Source organism: Echiichthys vipera, assembly GCF_963691815.1.
Source record: "Echiichthys vipera genome assembly, chromosome: 7".
Taxonomy (NCBI): Eukaryota; Metazoa; Chordata; class Actinopteri; order Perciformes; family Trachinidae; genus Echiichthys; species Echiichthys vipera.
In genome coordinates, this window is record NC_139832.1 from 20,502,641 (window position 1) to 20,528,557 (window position 25,917).

Sequence of the window (25,917 nt, forward strand, 5' to 3'; positions counted from 1 at the left end):
CATGAAACAAGTATATCAAATAAAGAATTGTTAAGGTTAATATAATTTGTAAAGGACTTCTTCCTGGTAGAATGAAATGACAATAAGTTAAACAGCATCACCTAGTGGATGAGTTTGGACATTGTTTCTTTTTATTCGTTTTTTTAAGTTGACATGACAAAACATGTAAAACAACATGTTAAATATTTTGTAGAATTAACATGCCAGTTTATTAGAATTTATATAAGAATTAAAGACTTATAAACTATATGGAAAACTAGTTTGGGGTTAAATCTGAGCAAGCAACTTTGGAATATACTTCCCATGAAGGTGGACAGGTGCTCTTTAATACAGAGATCATTCAATATATATGATTATTTATCATATACAGCTGATTGTAAGCATTATGACTTATAACATTGTATTGCTTATTTGGAGCAGCCGGCACCCTGTAAAATACACAGGCGGCAGCATTCAGTTTGATATTGCACTGTTTATTGATTGTTACTAGCATTAGTTGCATGCTTTATAAATGTATTGCTCGTACACACTCATACTGTTAATTTTGGTACCAGCGCTGAAAAGATTACATCTATCAGTTGCATTCTCAGAATGATAGTGTATTACCAATAGCTTAAAACAGATTGTATTTTATATTGTTTTAATTGATATTAACAGACATTTGAGGCTTATTATTAGGAGTAATAATGCAATTTTGCCCAGATTCAAGTTTTGAGTGAAGAAACCCCTTCAGTGGGTACCTAGGTACCACGGGTACAGGGGTACTGCAGATCATAAAGCAGCATTATTTCTTCTGATGTCCAAGAAGTTGCTTTGACTATGTGGGGTACGACTGCTTGACATGGATCGTGCCCTGATGTCTCACTGTATATAAAACTATAGGAAAAAAACAATGCAGCAGTACGGAAAGGAACTAGGAACACTTTGGTACTTGGTAAAGGCATTGGATGGGGAAGTAATGTTATTGGCATGTCAACACAGGGTCCACCTGGTTTCAAAGCTGTGAAACGGTGTGACACCTATTACACACTCACAGAAAGCCACTAGTACACCGACTATGCAAAGATGTGTTAACTTTCACAGTACACATATACGCACCTTGGCCCATTCATCCTTGGCTGTGGTGTTCAGTTGCTGTTAGTTTCCCCACATTATTCAATTTATACAACTAAAACTCAAAGTGTTTCTCTGATAATCATTCCCACCAGTATATAAAATAAAATAAGAATTACACTTAAATGTAATGTCTACCTATAGCCGAATGTGGACAATACAGTCATTGATAGCGAGAGCTCTACGGTTATTTAAAAATGGCAACTATCCCTCCAGGCTATTGTGGAAACCAAATACTGAGCAAAACACACATCACAAGTACACCACTCCATCACACATATACGCACATCAATAATCAATAACATTCATCAAGACTAAGAAATATTCCTGACCTCATTTTGTTGGTGTTACATTCAGATTTGTTTAACAGTCAGCATGAGTAACTTCAACCCTTCATCAAACACTGGAATGACAAAAGTGCTGCCAACTTTGCATGGTCTTTGGCCGATATTTGCCCCTGTAACATCACACAATGTGTCTCACTGCAACTGAGGTTCTCTATCTCCCCCTGGTGCTCAGGGGTTGTTCTCAGCGGGGCACCAACGGCCCCCAGTCGAGTTTAACGCATCTTGTAGTCGTGGGATATCGCCGCTTCACACAGCTGTCCTTTGAAATCCAGCTCGAAGGTAAAGTCCAAGTCGCGCTGCAGGTCAAAAGAAGGAAAAAGCAAGATTGCTGTTACAAAAGGGGGTAGGTCATGATTAAGCAAAGCAGGAAAAAATAAAAAAGTAAGACCAGAGTACATTGTCAGATTTCCCATTTGGACCTGACAACAGAACATGTTTAGTAAACTCAGGCTATTTGTGTGAGACAAGAGGCGGAGAGGGAGATGAGAGCACATGGACAAGGTCAACAATAGAATCTGTTGTTTTTTGTCTGGAAGTCCCTGGAGGGCTTCTGCCTGCTTGACCTCTATCCAACACTGAGAAGAAAACAATCTATAGTGGGCAGGCAGGTGATGAGTCATTGCTTAGCTAGGATATATAAAATAAGAGCTCAAATAAAACTGTGAAACACCATTTATTAGGACCCACGTTATTTTTTTTGTCCTTGTTTTTTGAAATGAATTGCCTTTTTGGAGGCTTTCTCAAATATTGAAAACTCAACAAACTTCACAAATCATTCAGGAGTGGAGACAATGTACGTATTTCATTGTTTTAGTGCCACCTCGAAAACAGCCGAGATTCCCAGATTGTCGTAAATTTATGAAAACCAGTAGGCATATATAACTCCTCCAGATGTACAAAAAAAGCGTCTTGGAGCAATATTCTAAACTCAACAGGAAACCAGCCGACGTGCGGCGGGAGCGAGGGCCCGTCCATAGCTGCTCGCGGCTTTAATATTCTATTTGTATTTTATATTTTCTTATATTAATAAATTACCACTAAACACAACTTCACATGTAATACATCACATGAATGAAGATATCCATATATCATAGGTGTTATACTGTATTTACACAATAGGAACACTGGACTATACAATACTCACAATGTTTTTTTCATTAGGCTTCATATCAATGCTGCCGACGATCTCCTCTCCCCTTCGCACTGTCAAATAGTCCTCCAGGTAAAACACTGTCTGCTTCCAGTGGGTGTATTGAGCATCTGGTGCTGGGACAAACACACACACACACACACACACACACATACACACACACACACACACAGTTTTAAAATGCACATCAGCTATTTCAAAATACATAGAGCCACTTTCAAATAAAGCAGTTTAACTAATGACTAGAGTAATGGTGTTCACTGGTTGCCAGATTGTGACTGGTGTTTGGCCCGTATCAACAGTTAAGCGACATACCTTTTGGGAAATGGCTGCAGAGAATCTTGACCAAAACTTGGTTGAGCCCTCAGTGTGAAAGGTATATAAAGTTACTAAGAATTCATTAACATTTACAACTGCAGATGCAATAAATCCTTAATTAATGACTTCACATGTATAATTGCTGACTGCTGAAAGCCATGAGCATTAATTAATGGGGGGTTTCCACAGTCTGGCAACTCAGAAGTTATAAATCACTTCTTTAACTGATACATGAAGCATTAGTAAAATATTTTTAACCATTAGGAAAATAGTTACAATTTAATCTTTTAAGGGTTCCTGATAAGAAAGGTGTACCAACAACGTTTTAAACTTAACACATTAACTAAATGTCTGAGAAACAAGGCAACAGTAAAGTCATCCTCTTGTCAATGATGCATGTACCAAACAGAGACAGTAATACAGTCTAATATGTGCATGACGCGAATGTCACGATAAGAATAAATACAAACTGTATGCAGACCCGACCCCGGATAAGCGGTTGAAGATGAGATGAGATGAGATGTATGCAGAGGAAGAGCAGAGGCATGAAACCGAATCTGTATCCTTCTATTTGTGAAGCAATGGTGCAAAAAGAGCAGGTAGCTCTACTTGATTTTGAGATGACAGCACTGAAGTAAAAGGCACTAAATGCATGACTTCGTTCTTGACCTCTCTACTGTTGCCGGAGTCAATCTTCTTTCATCACTTTGTATCCATTGTGCCACCTTGTGTGCACTCACCTGTGTATACATAGCCTATATGTGTGCATGCACGGAAAATAAAATCCAGCACCACAGACCCAAAATAAGTGTAAGCTTTCCCCAGTGCCCTGACCATCACCGATCCGATACGACTCAGGCTCAAAAGGTCCAAAGCCCTTAAATTGAATTTCTGCCAGTCCTTGGGAATCTTGTTATCTCTTCCTTTAAAGACGAACTCTTTGTGAGTCCATAGATGAAAGGGCTTGCCAATCAGCGTAGCTGGTGCACAGGCTGGGCTCTCAGTTTTTGGGCAGAGATCAATAAAAACACTGACAAGCTAGCTGCTTTTCTAGTGCTAATTCAGTATATGGGGTGGCATCTCTGCTGACCAGTATAAATTGAAATCTTTGACCCCTGCCGGTCTTTTTCTCCTTGGCTGAGAGTGTGTGTGTCTGATAGGACTGTTGCATGGGGGATTGATTGCACACTCTGTGTACGTTTTAGAGATGTTCAAATACCATTTTTTCCTTTGTGATACCGATTCCAATATAGTAAATTATGTATCAGCCTAAACCAAGTACCAATCTAATACCTGTTCATTAAAAATATGTATAATACTATTAATTTTGTTATGATGGATATAATATAATTTCTGTTGGTTATCCTGGTTCAAGTTAAAGCTTTTGTAAAACATGTAACAAATATATACAGAGAATGAATGCCACAGAACTTTAGTTTATTATTTAGCTAGACAATCCGCCATAACTGAAAAAGAAAAGAAATAAACTACTTTATTGTATATTTAATTTAGGGCTAAATTACATGGTATCAGATCAGTGCAGACTTGCGCATTCACCAATACTGACACCAGCATTTTAGGCAGTATCTGAGACATTTCTGATAATGGTACTTACTCTAAGAAATCCTGTCAGTTCCTTCAAATTATGTACTAATAAATGAATATATGTGTGTGTGCGTGCGTGTGCGTTTGCGTGTGCATATGTGTGCGTATATATGAGGGGAAAACTTCTCAGTGTCCTCATGTGGGATCCTAGTGACCTGAGGGTAGAAGCTCCTCCTGAGCCTCTAAGTGCAGGCTTGCTGTAACCAGTGGTGCCCTCTTCCCGACCTCAATTGGGAGAGAAGGCTGTTACCTTGGTAATTTACGGATTTGGCAGTGAGACAAACTTACAGAAAATCAATGGAAGTAAGCGGGTAGGTCAGAGAAAGCCCAAGTAAGGAAAGGAGATATATATATATAGAGAGAGAGATAGATAGATAGATAGATAGATAGATAGATAGATAGATAGATAGATAGATAGATAGATAGATAGATAGATAGATAGATAGATATGTCTGTGTGAGACTGTTCAAACCAACCTTTACAGTGATGCATTCTGCTTTACAATTTCATTTCAATGTATGATATTTACCACTACCAATAGAGGTCAGTCTCACACAGATTTTTACACAACATCCCTGCTCACTCCAATCCAGCTCTGTTTGTGTCATGATAGTCATTCATTATCATTATAGATGCCTTACACTGACCACATTAGAAAGAACTTGTCTTTCATTTATGAGTAGAGGGCCACTGTAACCTGGGATGTTTTGAGCGTTACTCCCATTTGAGCATTTCAGCTACATTAATGCTGCAAGTGCCTAATAAAGCTGTTCAACTGGTGGTCTTGAATTTCAGGCTCCTTGGAGCATTTGGTTCCACATAAAATGTTTGCTTGTGGATGTTTTCTGTCTGCCCAATGAAGCAAAATTCCGTTCCAGTTCGTAGTTTGAAACCAGTCCAGCAATATCCTCCCTTGGTCTCTCATTTTTCTCTCCTTGCATTAGTGTATGAAGTGCTGGCTACCAGCATAAACCATACCCCACAATTCACTCCAACCTAATGTCAGATACGCTAGGTCCCTTTTTTCATGTTCCCTTGCTGAAAATCAAGAAGGGCTACTTATTTTACATTGCAAATTTCATCTCAACAGGACTCACTGAAGCCATCAAGGGAAGACAGCATATTAACAAGGAACCAAAAGAACCCACAGCTTCAGTAAAGTATCCACTCTGCTGTGCTGTCAGTCCCCTTGAGGGAGATACTTAACCTCACCTCTGTGTGATGCTGTTTTATTGCTGTAAAGGCTGGTAATCAAAAAGCAGATGAATCTGTTCTTTTTTAAGATTATAATTACCGTCCCTATGATGCATGTACTGCAGCTCTATGTTTTAGAGCCCCACATCCACCCAGATCCCTGTTGCCCTGTAAAAGACTGTGTGTGAGGCCTTTTACCGGTGGAGAAACCAGTCTTCTTGTGACACTTTGTGAACTCAATGTTGAAGTAGGTGACAAGTGCATGGATGTAGTCATTCCTTTGGATCTGCAGGCAGAACGCTGACGTGAATGAGAGGTCCTCAGTCTTCACAGTATAGATGTCCACCTCCTGTAGGAGTAAAGAGATGGACTTTTCTCAAATATCTGGAGCACATAAACAAAACTCTCCTATCACATTAAGCTCTCTCTATTCACTGGGGTTGATTTTTCCGTAAGTTTGGTTTTAATCAATTATTTGATCAAGAGAAGAGAGAAATGTGACACTAAATGACAGCAAAAAGCAATATATATAATATTCGCAATTATTGAAATATAATTATTTTAGATTAGTTATACAGGGGGGCTGAAATTCCTTGCCGCAGCAGCGCAGTTTAACTCTTTGGTGCATGTCGACCCCTCTCTCTCCTCCATGTCCTATTATATTCTAGATGTACTATCAATTAAAGATATAAAAAGCCACATAAAAATCTTAAAAAAAGAAAATTAAGATCCATTAATCACGAAGATGATACGACTGATTTACTAAATTCTTTAACAGCCCTTTTAATTTAGGCTTTAGGCTAACTAATTAAAATGGTAGGCCCATGTTCACTACTTGAACAGAGCAAAACTAGCTGTTTTTCCTTGTCTCCGGTCTTTAAACATAACTAAGCTAACCTGCCACTAGATTTTTAGGGTGCAGACACATGAGTGATACCCTCTTCTCATTTAACTTTGGGCAAAAGCGTGAATGTGAAGGTTGGACCAGTACAGGATGACTGGTGTCATCGGGGAGCTCTAACTATGGTCAGGCTCCAAGTGTTATTCATGCATGGTGCTAGCAACCCCAAATGTCCCCATGTCCCAGTCAGTTTAACAGGGTATCTGATGACCAATCGTTCCACTAGGCCATGTACTGAGAGGAACATGTTGTCCCAGATCCTGGCTTACTGTCAAGGGAACGGCACTGGGCCAACATATTATGTTAGCTTTGAAAACTGAGTAACAGAGGGGAGCACAGTTCACCTGGAAACCTTCAGTACCCTGCAGGGTAAACATGTAGGCAGAGGTGGGATAATCTTGTTTAATGTACCATCCGTGATATTCACTGCTAGCCTGCTGGCTTTGGTGACAGATGCCACATTTGTTGTGGAGGAAATAGCCTTGTTTTGCTGAAAATATATACTGTACAATGCAGTGTTAATGTCAGATTCCCCCCTGCTGTCTTCGGAAAATAATCGCTTCCATTAACACTTTTGCCAGATATTTCCTCTGGTTATGCAGTATAAACTTCTCAAAGTCCCATTTCAAAGTTTAAGATGGCAATATAATGCATGTTCACACCCTTGCAATTGCTCTGAGGGAAAAATTAAAAAGAATTAAGAGCCTTATCATGCAGGTTGGTAAATTATTTATGTTCTGTAGGATTATACTTGGTTATGATCCTCACACTGAGTATTGCTACCACGGTCTAAAGCAGCAGTTTAATAACATGAGGTCCCATGTGTACTACTCCTTGGCTTTACAACTTTAATGAGGTCAGTCATTAATCTATTTAAAGACAATAAAGCTTATCAGCAGGGATCATCGTTTCTTTCTTTCTTTCTTTTTTTTACAAGATCCCAGGACAAGCATCATACCCATCAGCTTCATAGAGATTTGTATTAAACCCTTATGACTGATGTCGTTGTCGGTTGTAATATCTCACTGCATTTAAAAGGAAAGGCTGTGTGATATCAAAGAAAAGGAGTGTGTGTGTGTGTGTGCGCGCGTGCGTGTGTGTGTGTTTACCACTATAATCCTGTTCTGCATTTTAGTGTTGACATTGCACAGTATAGTCAGTTCATACTATGGTCAGCTCGTTTATTTCTGTTTTTTTTAAGCTGACCGGTGAACCAGAGTTAGGAAATGGTGGTAAGGGTGCGTTGTGCTATGAATCAGTAATCTCAAGATCCACAAGGTCCCTTTAGTAGACATTCTCTGTCTTTTAATCATATGACATGGTGTTTGGAAGATGGAGTTTGCCCTGTCGTCATGGCAATGTAGCCTACATCTTCAGATTTCTATTTTTTATGAGCAATTTAAAGATGCCCTATTATGCTAGTTTTCAGAGTCATAAATATCTATTTTTTGGTCAACTGCAATAGATTTACATGCTTTGATCTTTAAAAAAACGCATGATATTTCACACATTGTCCATTGCTGCAGCACCCATGCAGCACCTCTATCTGAGCCTGTGTGTTGCAGCATGACCAATAGGGAAGTCAGGATTCTTCTATGTAGACAAATTCTATTTTATTTTATTTTTATTTTAAGAAATTGCTAACATCTAAATGCAAGAACTTAATTATTTGATGCTTCGGTATTATTTAACACAACTGTAAAATATTATAAATATGTGTATAGGTTATAAAAGACAGAAAAACATGATACAGTAGGTCCTCTTTAAGAACTTTGTTGCAGTGCTTTGAGCTAAATGTCAGCATGCTAACATGCTGATGCTAAGCAGGTGTAATAAGTACCACAATAACCATCTTAGTTTAGTGTCTTGGCCTGCTAACGAGGATGTAGTCATAAACCAAAATTATCGACAAACTGAAACACTGATCAAAAGAGGCCACTAGATGAAAAGTTAAGGGATCGCCAAAGCTATTAAAATGCTCATCCTGAGGACGACATGAATGTGTGTACAAATCTTATGTCAATTAATCCAATAGTCTCGGAGACAGGTCATTAGGATTTATCCTCTGACCTTTATAAATATCTGTACTAAATGAATTGCCAATCCATCCAATAGTTCATAGATCTGAACCGAAGGACATTGCCATTCCCAAAAAACTGTATACATAAATGTTAACTCTCATCTACACAGCATTGGTTCAAAAGGCAAAAAGATTGTCAATACTTTACTTACCTTTATGAGGCAGGAGTTGGTCACCACTTGTTTTGGGTCAACTATGTCCACCAGGGGTTCCTTCATGGCCACATTGCGGATGCAGGTCATGTCGAAGCCATAAACATTCTCCCACCCTGGTAAATATAACATGATTGAGTTACTTTGTCTGCATGTTTTCATCTTTTAATCTTTGTAAACTGCAAACACATGATATGGTTTTCTTCTTTCCAAGTTTTGGATTCAGCTTTCAAGGGTGGGAAAAGCCACAAGCCTTGCAATCAGCTGGGCTGCAGCTGTATTTTGGCTCTTACTCACAGAGCTTTACAGAATTCTGTGAGATGAAATCTCAGCCTCTCATTTTATAACCATTTTTATTCTGACAGATAAAAGTCACATTGTATTTTGGGGATAAGCCTGATAACCATGAGCCTCCTTGAATGCAGCCTCCACTCTTACTTGAATATCCTTGCAGCTATGGCGAAATCATTCCATACATTATTCAGTAAGCCCCTTAAGATAGTGTGTGAGCATGCGTCTCTATCATGACCCAAAAGGCGGAACTACTTGAGTGCTTGGGAGAGCTGGCAATAATGAACAGGTCACAGTCCCCCAGGGAATTGTAATGTTCTGTATTTGCATTTCTTTCTGCCCACTTAACACAGACAGTGTGCACTCATGACCACAGGAGGCTCTTAGAATAAGGGAGTGCTTCAGAAGGCCACTTCAAACTCAGTACAAAGCTCATATTACTGTTGGCTCGCAGAGAAAGAAGTTTGTGGTCAATATTTGCTCTTGTCTCTCCACTCATCTAATGGTATCCAGACATCATTGTACAGCTTTGCAATGCAGCGAGTCAATGTGATATGACTTTCCCATGGTGTACTGTGGTTGTATTATATCCCAGATGTAAGGAGGAGTGTGAATAGGAGGCCTATTGGCTATTGTTCTATTTGCGTGCCTGTTGTCATCTAGGTTGTCCACTGGCTTAACACTGACTAATGCTTTGTGCCCAGCAGCAAAACATCGCCCACAGTCCCCTTGACAGGTTTAGAGTGGGATGATACAGAGCCTTGTTGACTTATAATGTAAATTATTACCCCCAGTATTATGCCTGAGGAAAAGTTCAAAATTATTTTCAGAGCAGTAAGGGTTTCGTAAGGGTACACCCAAACTGGTGTGAGTGCAATGCGGAGGTGTGTACGCTATGCCACGGTAAAGGCATAATCCTGGATACAGCCACCCAGGTACAGTACTTGTCATTCCACAGTCCAGGTTCAGGTAATACACACATCCAACCCCACATACACACTCTCACACTGAACTTACAGTGAATTTTGAAGTCTTTGTACTGCCTGTCCTCTATGGCCACAACGTACAGAGAGGCACGGTCAGGAAACATTAATCCACCGGGTTTCTGTTTGACAAATGAGGGGTAGAAATAACTCTGCAATTAATCTTGAATACATTCTAAAAGGTCTACATTTCAGCTTCAGTGACATTTCATTCCTCAGCCAAGTACAAGTTTAACTGATTGAGGTGTTATTGTTCCTTCTGGGCACAGACTGAAATAGCAGAGTTGTTCATGGTGTAATATTAGAAGACTATATTAGTTTCCAATTAGAAGACACTAACATGAGTAGCAGTTAATAATGTAACATTGCTGCTAACATTCTCATTAATATAAGTCTTCCATATCATTGCATGTTTTTTCTGTTAACGTAATGATTATTGCATTATTTAGCATAGTGTATTTAAAAATAAAGGTAATTTATCTCCGTTTTAGCTGTAGTATCATACAGTAGCTAATAATTCATTTTAAAGCAGCGGGTCGGGATTGTCATCGGGGGGGTTGTCAGATCATTTTGAGGCATCACCAGATGGATGGAATGCTCAATTCTGCCCCAAAAGTCTCTTTTTTTAAATAATTTTTAAGAAGAAAGTTTGCCGTACTTTCAATAACAGCTGTGCCCCAGTGTACCCCACTTCCCGGTTTGTGTGTGTGTGCGTGTGTCTCTCTCTTCCTGTCCTGTTGTCTACCTGCACACCTGCTGTTCATCAGCTCATCATCTCTGCAATATATCGATGCCAGCTCTTCGTCCACACATCACCACAAGGTTGTTTCAACTCCTGTGGTAAATTCACGTCTAAGGCGTCTATGGTGTTTTTCTTGTGAAGTTAATATTGCCATGTTGTTGTGCTTTGCCACTTACAGTTTCTCTTGACCCTAAGATCACTACACTTCAGTTCCGCCTGATCTCCAACCACTCTCCTCACCACTGCTACGCTCCATTTCAGCCATGCTCATCACTCCCTCCTTCGACCCTCCGGACATCATTCGTCCATCTCTAATTTCCAACCTCAGCTATAAAACCCATTGTCAGTCTCTCAAGATCTCTTTCCTTGTGTCTTGTTTCTGTGTTTAGGTCATCCCACACTGATCGTAACAGCCATTGTGACTCTAATGAGGAAAAAAACATTTAATAAAAAGAAACAGTTGAACTGTTTTTTCATGTGGCAGTAATGAGATCCCTACTGACATGAAAGCAAAGCATAAAACATATTCATACTTATGTTTGCTGTTTGGGTAATTTTTAGTTTAAGGCCTCTAAAAATACACTACACTACCAAACAATGCCGGGCCCACTTGGAGAATATACCATTTTGTACTATTGGTATATCTTGTAATGTATCAAGTGCTATATTGTCAGGATAATTACATTATAGAATTTGTTAATAATGCTACATTTATGATTTATTTCAAGGTAAAAGCAGTTTATTATGTCCCTGGAATTGCTGATGTTACTGCAGGATAAACGTATATATATCATGCCTATACATACATCTACACACAAACTCCTTGCAACTTACCAGCCACTTGTCCCTGGCAAAGATGACGGTGTTGAGCATTGATTCATAGAAGAGGCAGTAGCCCATCCACTCAGATATTATGATGTCAACCTTCTCAACAGGAAGCTCCACCTCCTCCACCTTTCCATTAAAGATGGTGATAACTGCAACACACAGCATATCTTTTAACTCATAATCAGTGCTTGTATTTTGGCATGCCAGAAAGTGTCTTTACAAAACACTAGGTATGCATAAATAAGTATGGAGGGCACATCAAAACTGCTAACTTAAGTCTCAGAATAACACATCAATTACACATACGTGACAGATCAGACAATATTCGATTGGTGTATGCAAAAACTAAAGTGGTGTGTAAGAAAGAAAGAAAGAAAGAAACTCAGAGTGGGACACATCAGTTGCTGCTGTATGTGCTACCATGGCAGCCATGGCATCTTATGGAAATCAACCCATCTAGGGATTACAATCTTTGCCCTCTCCGAGATTAGCCGGCTTCTGCCTTGGCAAGAAGTTATTGAAGAGATTCCCTAGTGATACAAAGTGAATGACATGCTTGTCCAACTGGTGACTGCTTCCTGCATATCCACTGTCTGACTCTCAGAGTGAACATAGTGTTAACTCTCCTTTAAATTACTTGTGCATACTTGATATTCATAGGTTTATAGATGGAACGTCAGTTGACAGCGTGGTTTATGGAGTTATCATTTGGTAAATGCTCAGTCAGCTTGGGAGTAAATTTGTGTTCAGAGTTAGAGAGGTGTTATGATTTAATAATATGCTTTGAATTTCATAAGTTGGCAGCGTGTTTTGTGCTAATGAATACAAATGTGCCGGTCCAGTGCAGTAATGGTAATCAACACTGTCCTCACAGATCATTCAAAATCCTGAATGGTGGGATACCCATCACCACGCCTGTTTTCTTCTCCTCATACAATCTACTAACCTTCTCTCCCTCCTCCTCCTCGTTCACTATGTCTGTCACAACTACTATATAAGTTAGTTTGTTGCTCCCTTCACTACAGATGAAGTGCAGTGTCATCAGAATATAGAGAGGGGGAATTCTTACCGCTGTCGAGGTGGTTGGACTTGATGATCCTCTCTGAGTACTCTGATATACTGGAACATTCAATCTGGCAGAAAAAGAGGCAGAGAAATAACTTAAATAACCACAGATGAAGGAGTGTGATGATTTGGGAAGAATATCTGGAGTGTCTACTGCATTTGCAATAACGTGTTCATAGTTTGCCTAAAATGCATATTCACAAGTTAAATGTCGCTGCTGTACTGATGATGACTGGCATGCCTCAGATAAAACAGGCTGTGGCTCAAGAAGTGGAGTAGTCGTTGACTAATCAGAAGGTTGGCGGTTCGATTCCTGGCCCTTGCATTTTACATGTTGAAGTGTCATTGGTCAAGATACTGAACACCAAATATGTGAGTTTGCTCCTGATGAGCGGGCACTGTATTACCATGCATGGTAGCCTCTGTCCTCAGTGTATGAATGGGTGAATGCTGTCTAGAAAAAGACTAAGACTAGAAGACTAAAAAGCTATAAAATGTAGTCCATTTATCATTACAACTAACTCATCAAAAGTTGCTCTTATAGATTCAGGCTTAATTTGAAGGGAGGTGCAAGGAGATTCCGATGCCTTACATGGTTTAAATCCAGACATTTGAAGTTTATCCATCGATTTTGTCACATTAGAAATGTGTCATGGCTAGCTGGGGTTGCAACAGGTGGTGGAATCACCGTGATTTGACTACCCACAATCACCAACAATTACTTTTGGGTAGACAACTGGTGGATGACTTACAGTGTGGATATGAAATCAGTAAACTTGTGTTTGCTTTTGCCTTTTTCAGCCGTAATTGTGTCATTTAAAGATACTGTAACACTGCTGCCCGACCTATCTGACATTTCGGCTGTGAATATTTTATGTACTGGGTTGTTTTGCTAGTAAGGCAATCTATCATTACAAACTGACGTTTCATTGCTGGTCAACTTGTGGCGGTGCTAGTTTCTGGTCCCCAACCTAACAGATGAGAGTATATCGAGTAGTTCCACCTCGGTTTGCTCAGCACCATTGAATTGTAAGTACGGAATTCTAGGGTTTTCACCAAGAAGTTATTGTAAATAAACATTGTGATTCGGTCTATACAGCGATGGTAAAATACTCATACAAGGAAAAGACCTGCATGAGAAAATCTACTTAAGTATTTGCAGCACAATGTTCTTAATCAGCCTCTGTGACAGTCCCTGAAACGTTGCCAGAGCATCTTACTTAAAGTAATTACGGTGAATATTAGTCACTGCTCAACTGCAATCAGCCATTTGGCTCCGACTGGGACCTTCAACTTCTAGTTTCATTAGTCTTTTGACATTTAAAATTATTTTAAATAATCGTCACCCCACTGTTTTTTCCTTGTCCCATTGCTCTCCTCCTGAAATACCTGCATCTTTGTCACATTTCCCTCCATGCTATCTCTGTTATACTTTTTCTTTTTGTCCTCTTTTTGGCTGAGCTCTCAGCTCCTAGCTTGACATATTATGTACTTCCTGTTCTGCTCACCAATGAAGGACTCATGGCTGATTCATTGAGGTGCCAGCAATAACAGACTTATAACATAATAAAAGCTCATTCATTAATCAGAATAAACTGTGGACACTTCTAGTAAGCAGCTCCCAAACAAACAAAATGAGAAGATAATTCAGGAAGAGGCATTTGTCAATATCAACCTCTTACAGCGTCAGGGAGTCTGAGAGTATAGATTTTCACCTGAGTGTGTACACTCTGTTGCACCTAGCCTGGGACTTCAGAAGTGTGCAGACTGCAAAATATCCATCTGGTCATAATCAAGCAAGGGACTCTTGAATGAACTCTAGGTGCTGTGGATTGTAAAAAAAAAAAAGAAGAAAAAAAAGGCCAAGCCGGGCTGGGACTCTTGTGGAGAGAGCAGGCTGAAAAAAACTCTCACGGAAGAATTAGGTGTAGGTAGGCTTTTATTTCATAGGCAGAAATAGATTAGACATGTTCTTTAAGCCAGATGTGAGATGGGCAAATTAAGAATTATTGTTTTTTTTGTTGCAGCATAACATACAAACTGAAATGAAATTCTGACTTCTGCTTTTCTAGCTGAGGTCTTCAGTTTTCCTGCTGAGCATGCACACAGGTTGCAGGCATTTGACATTGGCACTGCCTCCCTGGAGCAGCCCTCTTCTCTGTTGCCTATTAGTGGAGGACTGGTCAGGAGGTTGCTTGTGGCAAGTCTTCTGACTGTATGTCAGTCAAATCACACCCACAAACACTTATTCACCTGTCAACTAAAAACCAGGCTGTATCAACTGTGTAAACAAACAGGAATGCCTAATGTTACACCAGATTTACTGTATCTATGTGAGTGTGAGATAAGTGTGTATGTTTGTATTGCTGTAATAATAGAGCTTCCGACATCAGCCCTGTAATTGGCAGATTACATTTCTCATCTCTATCTGAATCTCTGTGAAAAGAGACATTCATTAGCCATGTGTCCATCAGAGTCCTGCTTCAGTGGAAGTGAGGAGGGCTTGATGCATGTTTAGAGTCAACACATCCGCACTGGCGCCTCTTGGACCGCTAGTGTCAAGAATAAGCACGGTAACAAGTCCCCATAGGCTCTGATGAGTCCTTCTCTCTGAAGACACAGAGGTTTCTAACTTCTAACAAGTGCAGGTTTCTAACTTCTCCCAGGTGTCATGCACTTTGGCCCTATTTTAAATATTTATGCTAATGTTTGAAAATTAGACATTTGTAAAGTATGAGGAAAAACAGCATGTCTGGGATCATCATAAAGTGGATGTACCAATAGAACCCATTTTCATTCAAGCCTTTGAAAATGGCCATGCCTGTTTTCCCTCCACAAAATGTAGCCTAACTCTGGAGCATTATTTAGCCGTCATCGTCACTATAGCTTTGAGTACACCAAAGTTTCTGAAGTTTGCAGGGCCTGTCAGCAGGCCATCCAACCGTTCAAAAGTTAAGTGTTATTCAGAGAGCCCTTCGATACTCTCAAATGAGACACAATATGATTTATTGAAATCTTGTGGGTCAAAGGCTGGATCAGATTCTGCCTACAACACATATTTAATGGCCCAACACATTAAGCCACCTGTTAAAGCCTTTTGGCCCCTGATATACCTGCTTGCCGATCAAGTTTACACTGGCCCTCTGCGATTTCATGCTAGGCAGGCAGATTAGAATCTTTATATGTGAGCTGGTGGACTGAAATTGCTGTCCATGGTTTTATATTAGGGGTTGTTGAGAGCTGGGATAGTATGGACTGACCACACTAAACACACAGTTTATTTACTGTCCTTGCTGATGTTTATTTCAAATCCCCCATGCTGCTCTCCCGCTGGTAACTGTTCCCTTATTGCTACAGGTCCGTGATATTTTAATATACACTCCCCCAGTAAGCGACTGACATTATTTTCTGTAACATAATCTGGGAGAGAAAAATTTAAGCAAAAATTACAAAAATGGAAAATGATGCCTGTTAAGTGTTTAAGTTTTTTTAATTTTAATTTCATTCTAATAACTTACTGATGATGTACAATAAATTATATTACATATGGGCTTGGTGAATTGGGATTTTACAGCTCAGGTGCAAATAGAATTCAGAACCAAAGACTATTTTATTGGCACTCTGTGGAGCCAGGATAGGGGTTATCACTTTTCCTTTTTATGTAACGAGGTCCATATGACAGAGTGATGTTGTAGTTGGCCCAGACCCAAGAGCCCAGTCCTTCCATCTCACAAGCCCATCTTTCACAAGGACCTTTATGAGCTCTAGGTATGATTAAGGTATTGGGCATTGGTGAAGAGCTCTAGAGCATCTAAGTCAAGGTTCACTAAATCCCATAAATCTTAGCCCCATTTAGGTGGATAAATCCTTTCCAGATGGACGGAAGAACTAACGCGATTGTGAGGTAATGCACAAACTGAAGTGATATTTCAATTAATAGTACAAAAAGAGGGAAAGATGAACTGAGAGAGAGAGCAGAAGAGGGAAGAAAAACAAATATGAGACGCGAGGCAAAGTCACAACCCCGCACACACACATAAACAAATTAACCAGTAGCTCAGGACAAGACTCTTGGCAATTCAACGTTAGTTATTCCTTTGCTGAAGCAAAAACAGACTGTCTGGAAGGGAGCAAAAATAAGTTCCACGTGGTTATCCCAACCTGGTGGTGTGTATCCAGCGTGTATTCTCAGACATGCCTTGACTAGCAATTACTTCTGCTCCAGTACACGATAACAGAAAGAGCTCTTAAATCTCTACGGCTCAGCCTGTCAGCCTGCCTGAGAGGCCACGCACTTTTATCACCTGCCTGTCAGATTAGGTATTCCTCGAAAAATTATAGAGAGCCGGGCAAAAAATCAATAACATGTATGTACAGAGAGCCTGTCTTACACATACAGTACATGCACACAGTGTGAGCAGCTTGTCAAGCCGGGATCGGCAGTGATTAGACTCTGATGGTTCAGCATGATAACGCTCACTGCGAGGAAACACGTCTTACCCCATACACGTGCTTTGCCCCCGCTTTGGCCGCGAACATGGACAGGATCCCAGTCCCACTTCCAACATCCAGCACTATTTTGTCCTTGAAGACGTGCTTGTTGTGGTACATGGAGTTCCTGTAGGTGAGCGTCCTCACTTCGTCCTTCAGCATCTCCTGGATTAGTATATGACAAATAATATCAGGAAGATGTTGACACAGCTGACCCCTGCAGATAGTGACAATTTGTTTTGTGGAATTGAAAACATCAGCTGGACAATGGGGGTCTGGATTTGCTGTGATATCTTGCATAGCAGTAACAAATAACACAGCATTCACCTAATCTTACTCAATAACATCTCAGCCATATGGTTCTATATTCAAATGCATAGTTGGTGTTTCTGAATAAGCCATGAGCTCAGGCTCAGGCTCACTCTGTTTGCAATAATTCTGCAGGCATGTGTGAATGTGAAGAATATTCAGAAATGACAAAAAAATACACCTGACCTACTTTTCAGGAAATATAAAGGATTCATCACATAGGTCCCAACAGAAACATGCTCTTTTTTATATTTTTGTCTCCCCTCCTTACAATGTAGCAGAACTCTGAGAGGAAAATCTCACCATGTAGAAAGATTCCAGTATCATTTTGAATAGTAAAAATATGAGATAGAAAAATAAAACAACAATATGTTCATTGATGGCTCACATTTGACAAAGACTGAAGTATATCTTAATCAAAGTTGCACCAGCTCCAGCTTTCCCCATCAAGTCCAGACTTTTTGTAAAGCTAAACTAAGCTAGGGTTAAGTTTCTCTCGGACTGGGTTCAGATCACAGATTTAATTTCCATTGATGGGATTGGCTGACCATAACCCCACCCATGGTTGTTAGCATCTAATACACACAAAATTCGGTTGTCTGTTCTCTAGCTGACATGAGCTGAGCCGCGCTGCTCAGACGGGCAGTTGGGCTTCTCCAACCTGTTAACATGGACGCCAAAATCAAAAGTAACAGATTTGGTGACAAACGCACTGCTGACACATGCAGTTTGGCTCAGCAATTAGTGTCATTTGTCAACACACTGGGTAGCCCTGTGCATCTAATAGTTATGGGTTAGCAGTTGAAAGCCAAGTCTGTACAAAACGCAGAGGGACGTAACAAAACGGCTGTATTTGATGCCCTGAAAATGAGAAAGGGTCTGATACTTCAGAGAAGGAAAAGGCATGCTCAGTCATGTCACACAATTATCATAAGAATCTGAAATAATTAGATTCAAAAAAGAGAAAAAGAATCAGAGGGCAAACACATGGAGACCAACGTCAGCAGACAACAAAGGCCAATTCATGGTCCATGGGCACAAGGGTCCACGTGTTGTTAATTTTGTCATCTGCCCAAATCTGCTATAGCCAGCTTCTTTTTTTTTACAACCTGGGACTTTTTACAACTTGGGACTAATTTTGCATTTAGTCCTATTGGTTATAATGACATTTTATGCACAGACTTGAGTGCAAAGCAGCTGTCTTAGAGGTAAATGGAGAAACCACACCACAGATCATACAGGAAGTTTACGATTTAACTATATCATTATGGGGAAATGAACATAACTGTCCATTTTAATAGCTAATAAATCCTGCATCTACAAACTGTTGTTTACAGCCAGGTTTATAATGTGATGGCATAGGAAACCTAACAACATCTTGTGCAATGTGAAAAAGAAGTTGTAGGCATTATGATGATACACTGTAGGATAAATATGGGTATATCATACTATATAAGAGTTTTATTTGTACACTTGCAATGTTGCAAAACATTGCAGATGTAAGCAAAGCTGGGATAACCATTATCTGATGAGAAATGAGTGTTTCAGGGAAGGTGTATATTCCACAGGGTCAGGTATTATGCAGGCAGTGCAAGAGTGTATGCTTTTGCTGGAGCTTGTGGTGGAAATACAAACAGGAATGTGCAAACTGACTTTCTGTTCCCGAATTAAGTCCCACATCAGTCTAATTATCACTGGACAACAGACACAGGAACAAGAAACTCACTGTGAAAGGAAAGTGTTTCTCAAGTAGGGGTACTATGGACTACTGCAGGGGGGATTTGAGATTTCTTTTAAATGCATTTTGTTTTAAATATCTGCCATGCATCTATATAATAATCATACTATCAGTGATTGATTTCAAACATTTTAGATACAAAAATTAAAGTGTTTTTCAGTTCCATGTTGTTATTTAGCCTAGTAAATCAGATGCTGGTGCAGCAGCACTGTATTGTACCTCTTTATAAAGATTTTTTTGTTATACCCAAAATGTTTTGTGCTGGTTAGGGGGTGCTGAAAAAATATCACTGTGATAGCACATACCTCATGTATACCAAAGTGGGCATAAGAATCAAAGTAGTAATCTCTTGAGGTCATCTCCTCTGGGCTAAGAAACTTGGACATCTTCCCCCGCCCAGGACAGCTAGGAAGGCTGGCAGCATGGGGCGTGTGCGGCGGCAGAGTAGGCCGTGAGGCATGCTGTATGGAAGGCACCGGCTTGGGCAACGAGGTGGGCTGTGCAGAGTGAGATTGAATTATGCGGATAGGCCGTGGCTGTGGCTGTGGTTGCTAAAAAGAGAGAAATACAGATGAAAAAACACTCTATTGAGGCAGAGGAATCTAACCATGTAGAAAAATTTAAATATCATCTTGAATAGTAGAAATATGAGGCAAAAAAAAAAAGAAATAATTTCAGATCTCATTTCCTTTGATGGGATTGGTGAACTGTAACCTCACTCATGGTTCTAACCATCTATGACACTATGAATTTGTATGTTTTAGGTTGTTGACAAAGTTCAACCTGTTCTCATTCCAACTCGTCACATAAGGCTGCTTTGTCAGTATCCTGTCAGCTGGTGTCACTTGTCAATGCACTGGGTAGCTATTTGTCAAATTGTCACTACTTTATCACTGTTAAAGCACTTGGTAAGGGTTATAAATAGATTGTGGGTAGGGTTAAAATAAGTATATCTGTAGCATAACTAAAGTGATGCATGGGAGACTGGGCTTTTGTTATTCAAATTACTTTTGGATTTAGAAACAAAACAAGGATGTAAACTTGGCATTACAGCGTGTGGCCTGTATTCATGGTCAGTGATTGACTTAAACTCATCAACCACTCCCCTTAGCAATTTCATCTTCTCTCATCCCTCTCAGCTGTCTGTCTCCTGTCCCATGAAATATTGTTGAGTCCATTGAGTCTGGAGGATACTCTGATTGCTGACATGAAGTCAGCCTGCCTTTCAACAGAATGCAAAGATGTCAAGAAAGCTCTACTCTTCACAGCTGGTACACCCATAATAGCCCGATTATCACCTCTGAGACCAGCTGGGAATGTCTGGCCATGGTGTGAGTGTGTGTTGATTTGTGTGTGAGACAGAGAGAGAGAGAGAGTGAGAGAGAGAGAGACAGACCGAGAGAGAGAGAGAGAGAGAGAGAGAGAGAGAGAGAGAGAGAGAGAGAGAGAGAGAGAGAGAGAGAAACGGACTCCCAGCATCTCAGTTGTGAGCCAGTAAGCCGTTCTGGTTTTTTATTCTCATTTCAACTTTGAGCCTTCTAAATATAACTGATAAAAAAAATGACAATGTCGATGAAAATAGGAGGTGCTGACAGTGATGCTTTAGTATTTTTAATTTCATTTTTAATCTGCGAGAAGAAACCAAAAAAAAAAAAGAAGAAAAGATTATAAAGCTTGCGTCAGGGAAACTAATCAAGGTACAGCCCAATTTCCATCTAAAGCCCGTCTTTCCTCTGGCACCTTCTATACTTTGATTTTAAGAGTGTAGTATTTTCCATTATTGTTATTCTCTCACCAGTATACATTTATACAGTCTAACCTTCCATGTTTTACTTTGGCTGCTGTATCTTTCAGAGTTCCATTTATGAACCACGTCTTTTCCTCTAGCTGAGGCCATTCACGTTTTCCATCTTTATTGTTGAGGCAATGCATTGCAAGATACTTTCGTTTAACGTTTTTTGAGATTACAACAATAACCCGCATAAGTACATCCAACTCTACAACTATGATTTCAAGTAGTTTCAGATAATTCTTCACTTTGATGTTTGTCATTTATCCTTCAATTCAATCTAATATGAATATAACATGGCATATAACAAAGTCACTACGGTGGATAGCCTTACTAATAGATGAAGTCATACTGACTCACAGCGACACCACTGTGTGCTACATGGATCTCGTGGCCTAAATGGGGTATCCTTGAGTGGAATTGATTTGTTTTCCTTGTTTGAGAGTCAATTATTCTTTTTCTCCTTCCTTTCTCCTACCAGTATCTTTCCCCTGGCCATAGTATTTATCTCTGTCCTCTCTTTTCCTCCTGGGCTTAGATGCCACAGACTGGGACACAGTGACCAAGAAAATGATGATCACAACACGGCGCTTTCACACTAAAGCTGACCTGGGCTAGTAACATATCAGGTGTTTACTGATGATGCATTGTAGAAGCTATTTTAGGCATGGAAGCGGCATGCACCACTGGTCCAGACTGAAATACATCAACACATTGCCATGAAATTTTATACAGACATTCATTTTCCCCAGAGGATGAATCCTATTGACTTGGCTAATCCTCTGAAGATACCCCTTGTACCATCATGAGGTCAAGATTTTTTTTTGCCTTTGGTTTACGAGGCTGTGTTGTGTTGAGATCTAATTAGCAAATGTTAGCATTAACTAAGATGGTGAACACGGTCAATATTATCCAAAGAACACCTCTCTTTGATACCTGCATTAGTGAAGTAGCACTCCTCAGCCAATCCACTGGTATTTTCTCTCGCTGTGGTAAATGTTTTTTTTTTCGAGCACTTCAAATTATTTGCGCTTGAGTTGAAAATCCCTGAACTTTTCAGAAAAGCGCTATTGTCATCACAAACAAAGTGAGAAAAGCCCATTTGTGAGAGCAGATGGACCAGACACTGATTGTTACTGTTTGAGTGTTGTGTTTTGAATCACAGTGCATGTAAGCTAGTTGTTGTCTCGATGTTGGATGGATTTTTTGGATTCTGAAAATGGCCGAAGTTCCTCTTTAAGTAATAATGATTTGAGTGCTTCCTTTGAAATAAATACTAAAATTATGAGTCAGTTGATGTACCAGAATTCCATTCAATTATATGACTTACCTTGTTTTGCCCTCTTAATTTAAATTAATAGATTTAATCCCTTTCTCGATTTTTTTCTCTTCAAATTTTATTTTGCTATTTTGCTGTTTTTTTTTATGTCCCTTCGTTTTGTTTCCTTTTGTTCAATGTTGTTATTTGTTATTTGTGTGCACTTGTTTGTTTTGTCAATATCTAATAAAGAACATAGGAAAAAAAAGAATCCCATTCGACATTACATCTGGGTGCATGAGAAACTTGAAAAACATCAGTGTGTCTCCTAAGTGAAGTTTATATAGTTTTTTATTATTTGTTATATAAAAGATCGCACATGGTGTGAGGAATTGAATTCATTAAAAAGAGAAGAACAACTGTTGAACTTCTCTTAATCTTTTAAGCCATGATGTTGATCTGTAGAGGGAGCACTTAAGTGCAGTGCCGCATATCAACCTACTATTTCTGTTATAGCCGGATATTCTTACATTTTAATCATTTGGATAATCAAGGACACTTCATTGTAGCTGCCCAAAGATGTGTTTTAGTGTGCCCATTTAAGAAAAGATACACGTAAGATGTACATTTGGCAACTGAGGTGTATAGACTGCAGAATAAATCTTGGCATCTTCCCTAACATAAATTACGAAAGTCAAATCAAACAAGCAGGATTTGATAAACAGCTGGCTCTCATGCCAACATTCAAAGAGTCAATAATTACAAGACAGGGCCACAGACACAGTAATCAAGGCTGCCAAATTTAATACAGAATCAATGGAGACTTTCTAAAAGTCACAAACACAGAAAAATGACATTGCTCGAGGCTGTCATTAATGGAAAATTAAAGTGGACTTGGGGTGCTGTACGGTCAAAGAAGAGCAGCTGCAGTGAGTGTAACTGAGACGCCCTGACACAAGAAGAGGGTGGCACAAGTCCTTGGCTGTGACCCCCTAGACAGACAAACACATTTGGGGTTGTATATCAGATTGGATTCTTGTCTCCTAGCAGAGGTAAGAATTGTTATTTGAGAAGGACGTTCGATTGGCATTTATGTGGGGACACAGTCACTTTGTTTCTGTTTCACTGTTGAACTTTGTGTCTGTTTGTATACTGTTTCCCCTGAAGTCAGTGATAACGTAAGTAGCTGGATTTGTAGGGTAAAATCTATGTCTATTGGACCAGTTATGAGACGATGGGCCCAATGGCACAGACATGTAAGAGGCCCTCCACTCTCTCTAAGTGGGAACACGACACCCAAACTCAAAGAGTCTCAAAGACTATTTTAGTCTAAGTCTACTTTTAGTAATTTTGCATCTGTTTATGGTCGTTTTGCATCCATTTGGTCCATAATTGTTGTTGCATTATTTGTTGTCGATTTGTGTCTCTTTGTAGTAACTTTAGGTCTCTTTGTGGTCATTTTGCATCTCATATATTTGTTTCGCATCTATGTAGACATTTTTATGTTTCTATGTCGTTGTTTTCTGTATCTTTGTTGTCATTTTGGGTCATTTGTAGTAATTTTGTGTCTTTGTGGTTGTTTTGTAAGTCGTTTTGCACCTCAGTTTGGTAATTCTGTGGTTGTTTTGCATCTCTTTGTAATCGTTTTCCTTGCACTGGTTATGCATTTATTTTCAGTCTTGTATCATGTTTCTGTGACCATTTTGTGTCTTTCTGTAGTAATTATGGGTAGTGTGTAGCTGTTTTAAGTATGTTAGTACTAGTAATTTAGAGTCTCTTTAGCAATCATTTTGTGTTTATCTTTTCAGCAACATTTTAGAAATTTGTAGTACCTGGCCCCTTGGGCCCCTGAATCTGTAAAGTAATGTAATAGTCCTATAATGCCTCCATTGTACCAGATAGATGACTTAAGGCCATAATGGCCTCCTGTTACTTTGGTCCATTTGGGCTATTACAGCACTTAGGTGCCTCTGAGAAAACACATATTCCAAAAGAGGGGAGAGCACCGGAAGACAGAGATCCATCCACCCAGGCATTGTCCTCCTATCATAATGTATCAGGTGTCTGCTGCTCTCAGACGTGAGTGCATTGATAAAGTGTAGAGAGTTGGTGAAAGGCTTCTTCTCTTCGAATAAACTTGCCTTGAGGTAACTTTTAAAATTAATTATGTTTAACACATAGCAACATGAGGCCATCACCGACTCCACAGGGTGTTTGAATCTTTTATTACTTATCAGCACTGCTCCTTCAGTATTCAGTCACACTGAGAATACAGATGTGACACTGCACTCAATAAAACCTTAGGCTCATGTTGTTCTGCTCTGAATTTATGGCTTAAAAAACGACATACACTAGATGAATTGTGAATCCCATTCGGTACATTTGGGAAGCAGGTTTCTAGAGGGTAGACTTAAGACTATGTCCTGCATCCTGAGGATCCCCATTCAGAGCCCTATAAGGGCCTTATAAGGAGCCAATTATGTAGACTTGTGCGTCGCTGACACATCACGTCTTCAGCTCACCCTGCCTCCCTTTAAATCTGCCCCATACGTCAAATCCCATCGCCCTCCGTTCCCTCTGCAAGGTGCTGCAGTACCTTGGACAGCGCAAGTCATTCTGATCCCAGCGCAGCGTGAAGCAGCAAACTCTCCGTCCCGTTCAGCCTCATCCGGCTCACATCATATTCCTAAAAACTGGCGATTGTATGTATATACATTCCAATATATTCAGAATGTCTAAGGCGCTGTCTGAAGGATCCATATCCGAGAACGGGTGAGCAACTGTTAATGTTGCAAGAGGGAGGGTTAAAATCCCGTGCTAGTAAAATGAAACATTTGGAGCTGGTTAGAAAATAATATCAGTGAGACGTTGCATGCATCTTTTCCCCCAAAGTGTCCTCGTTGTTGGACGTACTCACTTGCCGCGCGCCTGTTCTGCATAAAATGCCTGTTTCATCTGGGGGCTGAACATCCCTGGAGAGATGGAGCCTGTCCCATCACTCAGACTGCCGTCTCGAGCATTTTGTCCGAGATGCAACTTCTGCTCAAGGTAGTAGGACACATGCTGCAGGACGCATTTAGGAGCTCTCTCGTTATTTGTTTTACCTCTAAAAATCAAAGGTGGCTTCAACACTTACCTCAATGCTCTCAGACTCCGCCATTTTTCTCCTGAGGAGCATGCAGCGGGACGAGTGTTTAATTCCCATAGGAGCCAGAAAAAACAAATGTGCTCACACTTGAAGTAAAGATGAGAAAACAGTACGCCCTCAACGATTTTCTCCTTAGCTCTTTCTCAATCAAACAATAATTCTCATTCACACACCAAACTGCAGTGTTCTTTAGAAATGATCAGACTGGAGAAAGAAACAAAACTACACGAGGTCCCGAAAGCATTACAGTCACTGTTGCGATAAAGTGCAGTGGATTCCATGGTGGAAAAGTTTGCAGTCCTCCGGTGCGCTTTCCTGGAGAGCATGAGAGAAAAAGGCATCGTTTGGCATCAACAGAGATAAGATACATATAAATGCATCTTGTCCCAGTGACCCGGCCAGCGCAGATAGGAGT

General features: G+C 39.9%; 1 protein-coding gene across 4 annotated transcripts; it reads right to left on the reverse strand.

The window, feature by feature from the left end:
• Positions 1 to 1,672: 1,672 nt before the first annotated feature.
• LOC310949840 (protein arginine N-methyltransferase 8) lies at positions 1,673 to 25,559 on the reverse strand (the record flags this gene model as incomplete). Of its 4 annotated transcripts, none has more annotated exons than XM_083917408.1 (10): positions 1,673 to 1,756; positions 2,605 to 2,726; positions 5,926 to 6,076; positions 8,861 to 8,976; positions 10,169 to 10,256; positions 11,711 to 11,853; positions 12,774 to 12,837; positions 17,270 to 17,425; positions 19,613 to 19,843; positions 25,497 to 25,559. In XM_083917408.1, 10 exons carry the CDS (start codon positions 25,557 to 25,559, stop codon positions 1,673 to 1,675), a joined length of 1,218 nt encoding a protein of 405 aa, XP_083773534.1. The 4 variants fall into 4 exon arrangements, with proteins under 4 accessions (XP_083773534.1, XP_083773533.1, XP_083773532.1 ...); XM_083917407.1 differs by having other exon boundaries at positions 25,491 to 25,559; XM_083917406.1 differs by having other exon boundaries at positions 19,613 to 19,849; positions 25,491 to 25,559.
• Between the last annotated feature and the right edge of the window lie 358 nt (positions 25,560 to 25,917).